The sequence below is a fragment of the Ostrea edulis genome, chromosome 3, assembly GCF_947568905.1.
Source record: "Ostrea edulis chromosome 3, xbOstEdul1.1, whole genome shotgun sequence".
In the NCBI taxonomy this organism is placed as follows: Eukaryota; Metazoa; Mollusca; class Bivalvia; order Ostreida; family Ostreidae; genus Ostrea; species Ostrea edulis.
The window spans coordinates 65,614,241-65,629,405 of NC_079166.1; the positions used below are offsets into that span (position 1 = coordinate 65,614,241).

A 15,165-nucleotide genomic window follows, 5' to 3' on the forward strand; every position below is an offset into this window, starting at 1 on the left:
TCAACGTAATCAGATGTAGCCGATTCTGTGGGAGCTTTTATTTTGAGTTCACTGGGATATCTCGAATAGACATACGAATGAAAATTATTATTGTTGATCATTTGTATTTTTAAATCTCGAATTGAAGGCCACAGCAAGAGATTGTTTTCTTCTTACGTAGAAATTGTTGAATAAATTCTGTTTCATAGGAATATAAAAACCAGGTCAGCTAACAAAGGAGCGCAATTCGTGCCCATTGGGATTCCAACATACTTCAGAGTACGTGTGTGTGGAATCAGAGTGGCGTTTAACAAAGTAATTTTGGACGACTGATCACTAGATAGGAATATTTGCGTTTCCCAATTTTGTTGAAGAAGTAACTGTCTATAATGTAAAAAAAAAAAGGTTTAGTCTTTAATTTATTGCGGGAATGGTAGTGTGAAGTTTTGTAAAGTCACACGTTTTGATGTTGTTGATTTGAGGAAAGTTTTGCGATTTCAGGTTTCTAAAAGTTCTTTAGAATGTTTTTAGAATCCAAATTTGATTTACTCCACTTCTGGCATATGTATCACACAGTACGTTTTAAGTTTCTCCTTCACAGCTGTTAATATTTTCGTGAGGAGCACATCAATATTTGGCTTTGATGGAATACATAAACAGCGTTTCTGTTTGTGAGAGTAGGTATGCATATTTCTCTTCTTAATGCAAAGCTTAAAAATTGCATTTTATAATGGCCTTTCTGCATATATAAGCATTCAATTTGAAACAAGTTCATCATAATTCCCTTATGACTTCACTTAAGTCAAGCATTACGAGTTCAAAGAAGAAATCTGCTTTTAGTGTGAATATACTTTTATACCACATTCCCTTCTTATTAGAAAAACCCTGACCGGACAGGAGTTGTATATGTATATCTCGCATTACTTACGCTCTGAACATACAGCGAACAGGATTATACAGTGTAACACAAAACAAAACCAACCAAAGCGTGAGGTCAACATTTTATTTCTTCAGGTGAAAAATAAGAAATCAATGCGTATAGCTTTAACTGATTCTTTTATACCTCTACAAATCATTCAGGACAGTTACTGACATGAATACTATTGTTGAATATTGAGTGCAGATAGATATATTCAAAAGTGAAAGTATGACTACCTTATGTTGCAGTGGAGGTACAGTCTTTCTGCTGATTTGCCATTTTGGTAAGCGTATTTTGCACGTACATTGTATAATGAAATTATATCTCTGATTGATCATATCAGGCGAACGTTAAAAAAGAAATATACAGGATGTAGCGCTCACGGCGAATGTGACCGGTCGACAGGGGATGCTTACTACTCCTAGGTACCTGATCCCACCTCTGGTGTATCCAGGGGTCCGTGTTTGCCCAACTCTCTATTTGTTATTGCTCATAAGAGTTGTGAGATTGATCACTGTTCGTTATCTTCACCTTTCATACAGATTGAAGTGCTAGAAAAAAGAACATAAAAGAATTATGAAACAACAGTATTTATCATACTAGTATATTGTGTCAATACTCCTGCATGTATTTTACAGCTTACGCTGCATATGGCTCGTCTTGGCTAAATAACCAAGAGTACTACTATCATAATGAGCCACGTAATCGGCCTGAATTGGAGCAGACGCTAGATATTGGAAATGACAGGGAACCACAAAGAATGAAAGATTATGAATTAAAGTCAAATAAGATTTCTTCAAATGGGAACGATATGACGAGATCTGCCGACCTTTACGTCACACGACAGCCCATGAAAGACCCTCCTCAAGGAGAATCTATGGATCAGGTGAAAGAGATTATGAACAAAATGAATACTGGAAAGTTATTGAATGGACAAATTTCAGGAGGTAGTTCTAAACAAAGGGGAAGTGGACACAAAATAAAGGAATACGATCTAGGCACGAACTCAGGATATCGCTGGGTACTCCACCGTGAGCCATTAGCGGAACGGTTACGGAAAATTAAAAAACGCAAAACATATAACAACTCAAACCAGGGTAAACATGTTCCTTTTCTAACTAATCCTGCTATATCGAAAGCATCTTTGAAAACTTTGATTAAACATCTGCCCACAAAAGGAGCTTCAACTTCAATCAAACCTTACAGGAAATCATTTCAGAAACTTCCAACTCGAAGTTTACTTCTGTCAAGTTCACTGCATGGTTTTCCGATATTGATATCAATCAGTCCAACTTTTAAAGCACACAATATGAAATATGCTTCTGTTATAGGGTATGGATTAAAATCACTGTTGAAGCATCACCCCTTTACACCGCTGGGACCGTACTTTCAAAAGCCTGCGAACGAAACATCATTGCATCATATCGTGAAACGTTCATACAGATACCGCTTTCATGTTCGTCGTCATAGATACCACCATCGACGAAGGAGTAGGTCTGTTTATCGGCGGGTGAGGAGACGGCGGTATCGCAAAGTATATGTTCACTATCGAAGACCTGTATATCGTAAAAGACCAGTTTATCGAAATAGAAACAAACGGTATCGCTCTACACTATCCCGAAAGAGGAAATACTCAAAGAAATATGTCTACAAGAAAAAATATGTTTATCGAACTGGACAATCTGGCACTAAAAGGGTTTACAACACCGGAAAGTACTCTGGTGGATATGGCCAAGCTTATTGGGTTTATTTGCAGAAATACTATCCCAAAATTTATTTGCATTACCTTGATGGTTCCTACAACAAAGGAAATTACATCAAATATTATAAAACATATCTAACGCACTACTTACCATCGCACGTTAAAGGATATAACAAGAAAGGATATCGTCTAGGATCCTACAAAGCTAGAATAGACTACAGCGGTTTAAAAAAGCCCCCACCGCCTCCTAAAAAACCGAAAACGTTCAGACTTAAAACAGAGAAACCCCATCTAGGAAACGACAGCTGCCCGTATGCCTGGTTGAAGTACGAGGGAAGTTGTTATTACTTTAGTCGAGACGAACTGAGCTGGTATAAAGCCACGGTAAGTACCAATTATTTCCATTAGTATCTCTTATTTTTCTGTATCCATGTCGTGTATTTGTGAGTTTTTATTGCAGATGACATGCGCGTCGATGGGCGGATATTTAGCAGTTGTAACCAGTGCTCATGAAAATACTTATTTGAGGAATTTTCTTATAGCAAATGAAAGTAAGTAATAGTACAAATAGTTTACAATATTTTACCGATACAAAGCCATATGTTTTAAATTAGCATTTCAGCATCATGATCTATATTTACACACCCATCCATATTTCTACCCTTCACTTCGTACCAGGGTCTGTGTATTATGAAGGAGGTTTAGACAATCACAACTGACATGAAAGTAGATCAGGATCAAAAGTGGGAAATAATTTTGCATCCAGATCACGTGGTCAAGTTTATAAGATCCAACTATAACAAAAATTCTGTATAAAAAGGAAGAAGGCGCAATTATACGAGGGCGAGTCAATAAGTGACCAGCCTATCCCATTTCCGGTAGACCGATACGGTCACGATTTTCATGCCTTGTTTCAATACGTTTTATACCGGGGTACAAAATTGCACGCGTATCGAGACATTCTTTAATAAGATATTGAATGTCAAACATGGCTAGTGATGCAAAGGCATGCTTTTCATCTTAAGTTGAGTACCGTGCTATAATTCGGTACTTGTATTTGAAAGGTAAAACAAGCCAGGAAATACACGGCGAGTTAACCGATGTTTATGGGTCTTCTTCACCATCTCATACTCAGGTTAAATTTTGGGTAGGGGAATTCAAAGGCGGTAGAGAGTCTTTGGTAGATGAAGCCATATCACGACGTTCACTGGATGCCACCGACGAAGAAATGTGTGAGAAAGTTCGGGATCTGGTATACTCTGGTAAGGTCATTCAAGTGGAAGAAATAGCGCAGGCATTAGGCATTTCACATGGTAGTGTTTCAACAATCTTACATGATCGTTTAGGTTGGTTACTTATTGACTCACCCTCGTATTTCTGCTAGACTGCAGTGTGATCAAGAAACAAAGAACAATACTGTAAAACAACTTTCAGTCGCGACTACTTTATCTCGCGATTTACCAGAACTGGTTCACGAAGACTAATTTTCGCGACTGAGATTATCTTAAACAAATACAAGAGACATCAATGGACTGGTTCTCAGCGAGAAATATTAGCTTCTCGCTATTCTAGCTAAAATGTCTCCCTCTCGAAAAAAGTCGGTTTACAGTATTCTTAAGACTAAACTGAAACTACAAAACCCAAAACCATGAAAACTTAGCAAGCACGTCATTACATAACAATTATCTCTCATTTGTGTAGTTTTTTATTCTTAATCACGATCGTTATTGGGGTTTCAGACTTCACTTTAAACGTAGATGACATTCATTATTGCATATGTATGTCGATACTTGCAATGTAAGAACCACACAAAAATATATAACTTCATATTTAGTCGATAAGGGAGCATGGATAGGAATAAACGAAATAACAGACACTGAAAAACATCGGTGGAGGTGGGGATTCAGCACCAAAATCTGCAGTAAGTATGACTGGTATGGGGAGGAGCCAGAATACCATACGTCCAACGATTACCACTGTGGAATAATGTGGCAGACTTACAGATACCACTGGCATCTCGAGAGCTGCCACAGGGACCACTACTACATCTGCGAGATGAAACTGGTAAGTAGAATTGGATGACTTACGTCATTACGTCGCAGTCACAATAAGGCTTCCCGAGAAAATCCAGTGGTTTTTTTTTTTTACACAAACACGTCACTACACTATATAATGTCATGACGAAACATCACGTCATCACATTCAAATGTATATAATGTTGCGGGGAAATTGTTATGATCATATTTTAGCGGTATTCCCTACCACCATGATTTTAAGGCAGGCAACTGGGCTACATGTCTTAATAATGGATTTACTCAACTGCACGAAGAATAATTACTTTTTTCAATATATTAGTAATTAGTAGAGGATACATGTGTTTTCTTAATTGTTGTGAAAAGTACGATTTATTGCTGTTGTTTAATACCCAGAAATATTGCAATTTTTTATATTTGAGTCCGGAAATTCAGCTATGTCTCACACTGTTATCTACGTAATCTAAACAATTACATAGTATTTTGCACCTGTGCAAATGCGATTATATCGAGTTGCTTGACAGATACGCTCTTGCAACACCAGGAAAGACATAGGTATAGTAGTATTTGATTGACATATTGGTGTAACATTTGGCAGTAGAATAACAACCATCTGAGGGGGTACGGTTCAGTATTCGGGAAACCTTAATGTTGCTGTGTTGTTGATTTAATTCAATCGTGCAAATGAGAAATTTGAAAATGATATACGAGATTGGTCACTGTTCGTTATCTTCACTTTGCATAGCCTCATTTTCTCTTTTCAGGGAAAACCATGTAGATGCCAGTACTAAATTTGCATTGTTAAAATATCAAATTAAAGATTGACTCATTGTTTATTCAGCTTCCTTTCAATTACAACATACAAGGTGACAACTTTATAAATAAAACATATATTTTACTTCCATATGTCCATTAGTAAAACTGTACACTGGAATTATAAATAACATCTTCATTGTACACGTACATACAAAACAAAATTATGCAAATAGCATGTCGTATAAGTAACAGACATAACTTTAAGAGCAATCGAGATATCTGGATATTTGAAAGGATCGAGTATTTTTTCAAGTAAATGGTATAAATTGAAAAAAAAAAATGTATGCAGCTCATAAACCTCTATACAAATAAAATATATATTTTCTCTACTATTATAAAATTGTTAATACAACGTACAGTGAATAAAAATACAACATGCATTTCAACTTTATATTACCAACTACAGTGCATATTAAAGCTTAAATAAAGTGATGCAGCTGTCCAAAAGATAGTACGATTTCTTAAATTTACCAAAACATGGGTTGTTTTGTTTTGATGTGTCTTCTACACAATGGGCATTTTCGCAGCCTCTTGGAACAGTCAGTACATACCACCAAGTGACTACAAGGCAGAAAAAGTATTCCAACTTCTTTTGATAAACAAACCTTACATGTAACACGTTGTCGCAATTCCTCATCACTTTGCTGGTTCAAAATTGGTTTTAAACTAGCTCCCTCAGTTGGATTATCGGACAGCGACACCCTTTCAGTATTTTGAGAATATATTTGGTTTGTTTCCACATCCTGACTTTGCATAGTGGGGTCGACATCTCTATCATCTAAAGTGTGATATCCATCTCCAGAAATTGGATTCAGAGAAAGGGTTCCTCGGTTGTCCAAAATTTCATTAATAATTGTCTCTTTGGAGCATGATACTATAATTATATATATATATATATATTGGTAGACAATTGAAAAGTTTATTTTCAGTTGAATTCTAGACATAAATTAATGAAGGTGAATGATTCTTTGAAAAGAGAGAGAGAGAGAGAGAGAGAGAGAGAGAGAGAGAGAGAGAGAGAGAGAGAGAGAGAGAGAGAGAGAGAAATAGATAGATAGATTTAGATAAATAAAGGAGAAGATATCAGCCTCTTATATTATTTGTACTCACATCCTCTTCGGTTTAGGCTCTCAATACCTTGCTTTACTGATTCTGAACTAAATCCCATGTCCATAAGTTCAGCACAAATTATGTCAGTTTCTGTGTTCCGGTTATCAGAAGATACAATAACGTCTCCAACTTAAAAACACAAAAGATAATAACGGCTTTTTGTCGATATATAGTGAGAGATGTTGTATATGTTAGGGGCCAATAAAAGGTGAAGATGACGGAATCATCCCGTTTGTCATAAAGTGGAGTTGTTAGTTTGCCGTTAGCATCTATGTTTAATAAAATATCTAAGTACGAAGCCAATGTGGAAGAATGTGGTGTCTTTCTTTAGTTCACAGGGATATATCGAATAGACATATGAATGAAAATTATTCTTGTTAATAGATAAAAGGTTGTAGATATTGTTGAATTGAAGGCCACGGCAAGAGATTTTTTTTCTTCTCAAGTAGAAGCTCTTGAATAAATTCTGCCTCATAAGAATATAAAAATAGGTCAGCTAACAAAAGAACACAATTCTTTTCCATGGAAATTCTAACAGACTGTTGGAAGACCTGATCACCAAAGCCTGCGAAGATGATGTCAATCAGGAACTCCAACATCCTTATAATATCAATTTCAGAGTACTTGTGCGTAGAATCAATGTGGTGTTTAACAAAGTATCTTTTTGATCGACTGATCTCTAGATATGAATAAGAATGTTTCCCATAAAATGACGTATTATTATTTTGATTACCGGTATTGGTTATGCACATTATCCTGTTGTATATCGTTTGTAGAAATGTGCTTATAATCCTAAGATATAACGTTGTAGTTATATATTTGAATTCAAAGATGTACAAATTTGTATATTTTTCTTTTCGCAACGAACAAAATTCATATTTGTTACAGAATGTTTACTTTTCAATAAAAGAGTGAAGATAACGCATCACGCCAAATCACGTGGAGATCTGGGTTAGAATAAGTCCTCCGTACCACTTGCTTGTCGTAAGAGGCGACTGAATGGGGCGGTCCTTCGACCACAAATCCAATGTCCCGTGTTACAGCAGGTGTGGCACGATAAAGATCACTCCCTGCGCCATGGCCATAGGCGCCGAGTATAGGCCTAAATTTTACAGCCTTCACCAGCAATGGTGTCGTCTCCATATGAGTAAAAAGATTCTCGAGAGGGACGTTAAACATTAAGCAATATATATAGATAACAAAGAGTGATCAATCTCATAAATCCTATAAAGAATATAAAAATGAAGAGTAGGGCAAATAAGGACCCCTGGACACACCAAAGGGCTATAAGATGTTTAGAAGGTGTAAGCATCCCATATGGACCAGTCATATCCGTCGTGAGCCTCATCTTCAACATGTTAACGGAGTAATCGATAGGTCAAAGTCAGTATGAAAAGAATGGTCAAATGATTGCTATGAACCACGTCAGACAGCATTCAGACTAATAAACATGTAACAGATCGCATTTGCAACTTCGATCATTATATAGTCATTCACCATAGAATTCGACTTTCAACGATACCCTGTAACATTAACTTATTTGTCAGTAGATAGCCACAATAAAAAATTATCATTTCAAATTCATAAACACAATATACAGGGGATAGTGGAATATTGATACATTGTGAATATCAATGTGGGAAGTTGATGACGGAGTCATCCCGTTTGTTATAGATATGCCATATATATTTCTGGTAGTTCATGCAGCCGGGGATAAAATGAAACTTACAATGATGTTTGCTGTCCAGACGTTGCGTCATTTTTAGCATTAAATGGCGCGCATAAATGGAATTCTATAACATATACTTGAAATATTAAAGACTTAATCCATATTAAGCCCTTTTCATATCAACTATTTCACCTTCATTAAACAATTGACAGTAATATATAATTTGCCTTTCAATGAGACTTAGTATTGTCAATTTGAATCCTAATATTACAGTTGTAATGTAAAACAACTTCAATTCCACATTTGGTGATCCAACTTTATACATTCAAAGTTCCCTTTCAAACGACGAAAATCTTCAAAATCACGTTTCAGTTTGAAACACACTGAATACCGTACCTATGTTAGATCCCAGAACGATACAAAAATCCTTACAAACAAAGCTGTAGAGGATAAAAAAAAAAGTTCTATCAAGCCCCTATTTTTACTCCTCACGAAATTATCAACTGCTTTGAAGAAGAAACTTGATACGTATTGCGTTACAATATATGCGAGAAATTATGAAAATTAAAAGGGTATCCTCAAAATTTTCGAAGAACTTTTAGTAAACTTGAAAATCTCAAACAAAACCAAAGATCATCAAAACATGCAACTTTTCACAACCTTACACTACCATTACTCACGAAGTATTAGATACAAAACCTTATACTATCATTTCTCATGATGTGTTAAAGACAAATCCTTACACTACCATTTCTCATGATGTTTTAAAGACAAAACCGTACACTACCATTTCTCATGATGTGTTAAAAACAAAACTGTACACTACCATTTCTCATGACGTGTTAAAAACAAAACCTTACACTACTATTTCTCACGATGTGTTAAAAACAAAACCGTACACTACCATTTCTCATGATGTGTTAAAGACAAAATCTTACACTACCATTTCTCATGACGTGTTAAAAACAAAACCGTACACTACCATTTCTCATGACGTGTTTTAGACAAAACCTTACACTACCATTTCTCATGATGTGTTAAAGACAAAACCGTACACTACCATTTCTCATGATGTGTAAAAGACAAAACCTTGCACTACCATTTCTCACGAAGCATTAAAGACTAGACTTTCTTACATCATAGACAGTTGCTTCTTCAATGAAAACGGAACCATAATGGAAACATTCTTATATCTTGTAATCAGTCCTTTATAACATTATTTTGTTAAACACTATTCTGATTCCATGCACACGTATTCTGAAGCTGATATTAAAAACAAGCCGTCGTTCTTTATTGACCATATGTACGTTGTGTTTGATCTTCCAACAGTCTGTTGGCATTCCCATACGGACGAATTGTTTTTCTCTTATAGCTGACCTGTATTTGCTTTCTTACTAAGCAGGATTTATTCAAAAGCTTCAGTATGAGAAGAAAAATTATGTTGCTGTGGCCCTCAACTCGACATTTAGCTACATCGGTGGCGTTTTATCTATCAACACTATTTACTTCCTCTCATGTGTTAATTAGATACGTACATGTGAATTCGAAATAGAAACATACAAAATCATTTATATCTGCTTCAAATTTGAATATTTTATTCTACATCGTCATTAACGGAAAACCAACAACCCAACTTTTATGACAAACGGGATGACTTCAGCTTTTCCATAGTCAACTTCCCATATCTATGTAACAATATTACATTATCACCTCCATAATGGTGTTCATGTATCTCAATTTGACACGAGAGAGTATGTTCTGCGTATGGTTTTTAAATTGAGTAAGTTACTGACAAATACGTTGACGTTACAGAGATTTCAGCAGTCTCGTTTAAAAGCAGTATTTCGCCAATTGTATGGTCTTATTTGCAAATACATTCTGGTATTGAATTGCAAACGTTGAATATCTGTTACTTACCCGTAGATGTCCTGTTACTGCTATTGGCTTGATGCATTAATGCTTTGGCGATTGGGCAGTTCTTACTAGATTGGAAGTGCCTTTCTATGACGTTATCAACTGATGTCCAATCCTGAAGACCGATACCACAATGAAAACACGAAGTCCTGTCACGGAATCCACGGTAGAATAGACCAGCCTCCGCAAATTCATTTGCAGTTTTGTTTGCAATGGGGAAAATTGAACCTGTTTTGGACGAATTGCCTTGATTAACAGCTGAAAAACTTTGAATTCTAGTATTGAGGTCTGATTGTTGAGGGTATCGTGGACCTGAAAAGTTCCAATTCAAATTTGATTCAACGTGATCAGATTTTACTTCATAATTATGGTTTTCGTTGTCGCATTCATTCATTTCTTCATTGCTTACACTAGGATATGTTTCCTCGTTTTCCGTTGCAGTTTCATCGATTTTTGGTTCTGCATTATTTGCTCTTTCATATATTATTTCTTCACTTGGACTATATCTTGAGTGTTTCATCTGACTATCAGGTAGTCCAAGATCAATTCCATTTACATGCGATGGGAATGAGGCATGTACAATTTCGTCATGAAAAGGTATCTGTCCCATATCCTTCCCCAGAAGAAATGAACATGTTGGTGACAACCTTTTGTGAATAGAAAGGGGGTCATCGCTTTTCTTCCATTCAGAAAAGACTACACAACAACAAAATGTCTTAGCTTCTCTTCCGTATCCTGTTGCATACCATCCCGATTTTGCCAAAAGTATACCACTCGGTACATCTGGAAAACTGTAGTTGCCAAATGAACTAAAGCGATGAAATTCGAATTTCATTATCTCATAATCATCACATGGTGTTCCCCTCAAGAGTTTTTCAAAACTTTCATTTATACTACCTCTGACAGGAAACAATAATATTGTTTGTAAATCAAATGCCCTTAATGAAAACAACGCATCATTTAACCATTTCTCCTCACGGTCTTTCCCTGCAATAACCTCTCCTATCACGTCTTTGAATGCTTCTAAACTTTTCGGCTCCTCCTTCCTTGTGTGATTTTCGATAATATGAAATTCTGTCAATGTCTTTTCAAAATATCTAAGATGGTTCCCTCTAAGACTGTCTCCGTAACACGTGCATTTCAGAGAATCCTTGTGGACATTTTCCGGTGACGAGTAACCCGTACGTTCCTCTTTATCATTATCTGTGTTCTCGTTATGGTTTTGAAATATGGTGTAATTTGGTATACATTCCCACACTACTGACAATATATCCACTCCTTTTTGCAGTATACTTTGTATAAGAATTTGTTGCAAAAGGGATTTTTGTACATACCAGGAAGTTACTGTGTTGCAAAATTGCAACCTTTTTATAAAAGCATAGTCATCTTGGTGAAATAAGGGAAGGATTTTGTGTTGCCATGACTCTTCTTTGGTTTTCATTGAAGTATTGATATGCATCTCATACAGTATGAATTGACCTAATAGTTTATCTACTCGGCCTTCACCACTAACTGTAGATCTGCTTTCCTGAGCAGCTCAATCACTTGTGCATTAATATGCGGTTAGATAACTTCCTTGTGTGATATTTAATTCTCGTTGGAAATCTAAAATGTATGGTAAGAGGAATGCAACTGAGCTTACACAACATATAAAGTGTGTAGGAACGGGAATCGATACGCCGTTAAACCCTGCACATATAGGACACAAAATGGTAGCTAGGCTGCATTTAAATCGAAAGTACGAGGCAGAAATTAAATTACCTGCTGGACGATTATATATTATACATGTATACAAAAAACATTTTCAGATTAAAAATATGATTTTTGATTTAAGAAAGTCTTTTGTGAATCATTTATAGATATCAGAAAACTCACGTAGATCTAGAACTGTAACTGCCATTACAAACTGGCGCAGGAGGAACAACAATACATCTGTACGTGTAGTCTATTTATATACATGTGTACTTTGTACATGCGTAAATATTGCGACTAAATAAAGACAGAGAAAACACGGAGAATGTTATCAGCAGATATCACATTGAATGCATTATACAAAATTAAAGTCAGTGCTATTTTTAGGGAATGTTTATGCTTATACAACGTACGATACACTGCATTTAGTAGATATAGGAACAGTCGTTATATCTATATATAGAATGATTAGTCATGATTGTTTTTTTCTGACACCTGTCACGCTCTTTTAGATTAGGGTTTGTTTTGGTTTTGGTTTGATAAAGATGAGAAGCGTTTATAGACGTTTATGATAAACAGATTACCTAGCTTTTATTCATGAAGATGAAAGCAGATATCAGTAACAGCAAACCGGAAACCACTTACATAAATCCGAAATATTCAATGGAGTATAAATAATTCACATAAAAGGTGCGTCGAAAGAATGTATTTTAAATTATCTAAAAGGAGTGCATGTGTATATTTACCTAACGTTCGCATACTTTGCTGGTCATCGACATATTTTCGCATTTGACAGGAGTAGATGAACATGCCCGTAATTCTTTTAAAACGTAAATTGTTCAAAATAATTTAACCAGAGTATAGTATACCAAAAAGGATTACGCATGATTCATGAAAAAAACACTGCTAGAAATGTCGGTAAAATCAATTCAGTATTACACTGTTTGAACATGGGGATAAGAACTACTGTAATGACATAACGATTTGATATTATAAACTATAAAGGCGTGTTTTCTGTGTGAATAGTGGGTAGTGTGAGGCATTGTAGATTTATTCTATTTTCTAAAATGTATTCTGGGCTGTAAATTCAACACGTACGTCAATGTAATTTTTGCAACAAGTTAGAATTAGATTAGGATTAATATGTCGTTTCTCAAGTCCTGAAGTGTTATAGGAACGAGGCGAATTCATACAATTTTTGAGGAAGCAAAACAGAATTGCAATGCCAATTAGAAATTAGGAATATATTGCCCCTATGAAAATTGCCCAAGTGTTATGTATTTTCTACTTTCCTTACAATGTTGTGCGAAACCAAAATTCACTTTGATAAAGAGGGTGAAATATCTGGGGGTGGAGAAATGTATTACAAAGTAATTTGATAGCGTTATTTTGCATGTCGCAATGTAAATCTGATAGGATTAGCTGTCTACAACAGGTTACAGTCGCAATGTAAATCTGATAGAATTAGCTGTCTAAAACAGGTTACAGTCGCAATGTAAATCTGATAGGATTAGCTGTCTAAAACAGGTTACAATATCTACGTATCTGTTGTTCCGATTAAATTTGCCTTCTAATTGAAAGGGCAAAGGATAAAAAATACTCGCCATTGCGTGGTGACTTTGACTCCCCAGACATTTAGTGGGACAGCTAGTAACTAGATCAACCTTATCATTTTATACCCTTATTTTACAATAAGAACCACATTATATCATGATATTCAAATTAGGCAGTCTCTGACATCTGGTCCGTATTTGCCTAACTATCTATTTTGTATTGCTTATAGGAGGTATGAAATTGATCACTGTTCGTTATCTTCACCTTTCATCTGAAAGCTCGATCCCCCGAATCTAACATCCCAAAGCCCCCCCCCCCCCCCCCGAATATGACATCTCAACCCCCCCACCCCCCCCCCCCCCCCCAACACATACACCCCAAATATGACATATCTAAGCTCCCTCGAATCTGATTTCCATGGAATACCACAGTAAGATGTGTACATATAGATTTGGACCATATGTTTTTCTTATTATTTCCCGTTGCATCTTAGAGCCTTTCGAATGATCTTCTTACGAAATGATATTTTTATACAATACGTAAAAATTATTTATATGCTTACACGTGTAATTCCATTATCTTGGATTCCTAAAACAATTACGCGCATGTGCATAGTAGGACTACACTTATCACGACAGCGAAACCCACTCGGAAGGGCATAACATTTTCTTCTTACAGCTACATTTGTAAACAAGGTTTTATCGCTTTTGTCACAAACTCAGTGGGCACATGAGTTTCATGGATGCCATAGTTCTGCCAAGCTGCAGAACCGTAGATCTCTGAGAAAATATTGGGACAGATCAGAGAGCTACAGATTAAAAACCTTCAATTTATGACACAGGAAAAAATGCGCACGGTTGAGGCCTTGTATCGCTGCATTCTTGCATCGCTGTCTCATGAATCTGATATTTAAAAAAATCCCTAACATATTTCCCCGCTATATGTGTGTCCAAATATACCTTTAATCGTTATAAGGAGAACGTAATTTGTATGAATTTGTTTCAGGACCTTTGTTTGTATTATATACAATGAATACGTTCAAAGCATACCTTTAAATATTCATTCAAGCCCCATACAACCTGAAAACTCACAGCTTAAAAAAATTGGTTTGTTATCGTAGCCATTTTAGGTAGTGTGTGAACGAACCACATTCCAGTCCTCCCCAATTCCTGTCGGTCTGAACGCCAGAGTGTATATCCCCTGTACACGTACTATACATTAAAGGAAGAAGACGATAAAATTGATGAGTGATCGTTCTTTTGTCGACCAGCGGTATGCATTGAAATGTCGACAAGAAGGCATTGTTTAAATAAGATATTTAATCAGATTTATAGTTATTCATTATTTATTTTCACTTTGATTTAAAATAATTGACGATGAATATCGCCAATTTCGATATTTGTCTGAAATATTTTTATCCCTGAATATTCATGAAGGTACTCCTACGCTCTCACACAATTTAGGTGATTACATAAATGTGGAAGCGGATCTTTCTATGGGCAATCTACACAACTTTTTTTTGCGTCTCGCTGGATGAAAGAATTCAACAAACTACATATGTACATGTATACATTAGGCAACTCGGAATATCTTATGCACATGTATAGTGCTTATTACATGATCACTAATTTTATTTTTCGGCTAGTTGATTAGTTGAATTTCAATTTATTTTTTCCGGAATTTGAGTATGGTTTGTGTTTGTCAATCATTATGTGCAATGCTTCTAGAGCATATCTGCGTTTAAAATGCATTCTGGTGAATTATGCCTCTCATATTT

The 15,165-nt window shown here is 35.8% G+C and overlaps 2 protein-coding genes across 2 annotated transcripts; one reads left to right on the forward strand and one right to left on the reverse strand.

Annotated features, from left to right (window-relative positions):
* Positions 1-1,300: 1,300 nt before the first annotated feature.
* On the forward strand, positions 1,301-6,537 carry LOC125676322 (uncharacterized). Its single transcript, XM_056160987.1, has 4 exons — positions 1,301-2,984; positions 3,061-3,151; positions 4,435-4,664; positions 5,398-6,537. The coding sequence occupies exons 1-4, from the start codon at positions 1,524-1,526 to the stop codon at positions 5,422-5,424; spliced, it is 1,809 nt and encodes a 602-aa protein (XP_056016962.1). The 5' UTR covers positions 1,301-1,523; the 3' UTR covers positions 5,425-6,537.
* On the reverse strand, positions 5,448-12,140 carry LOC125674553 (baculoviral IAP repeat-containing protein 2-like). Its single transcript, XM_048911718.2, has 4 exons — positions 12,018-12,140; positions 10,146-11,747; positions 6,560-6,688; positions 5,448-6,323 (listed from the first exon to the last, which is right to left on the reverse strand). Exons 2-4 carry the CDS (start codon positions 11,599-11,601, stop codon positions 5,917-5,919), a joined length of 1,992 nt encoding a protein of 663 aa, XP_048767675.2. The 5' UTR covers positions 11,602-11,747; positions 12,018-12,140; the 3' UTR covers positions 5,448-5,916.
* Between the last annotated feature and the right edge of the window lie 3,025 nt (positions 12,141-15,165).

Bases quoted from the DNA above. Each gene is read 5' to 3' on its own strand.
- LOC125676322 (XM_056160987.1), top strand. From the start codon at position 1,524: ATGTATTTTACAGCTTACGCTGCATATGGCTCGTCTTGGCTAAATAAC. The intron at 2,985-3,060 runs GTAAGTACCAAT...TTTTTATTGCAG, and splicing joins TGAGCTGGTATAAAGCCACG to ATGACATGCGCGTCGATGGG. The intron at 3,152-4,434 runs GTAAGTAATAGT...CTTCATATTTAG, and splicing joins TTTTCTTATAGCAAATGAAA to TCGATAAGGGAGCATGGATA.
- LOC125674553 (XM_048911718.2), bottom strand. From the start codon at position 11,601: ATGCATATCAATACTTCAATGAAAACCAAAGAAGAGTCATGGCAACAC. The intron at 6,689-10,145 runs GTAAGTAACAGA...TGTGTTTTTAAG, and splicing joins CAGTAACAGGACATCTACGG to TTGGAGACGTTATTGTATCT. The intron at 6,324-6,559 runs GTGAGTACAAAT...ATATAATTATAG, and splicing joins GAGCCTAAACCGAAGAGGAT to TATCATGCTCCAAAGAGACA.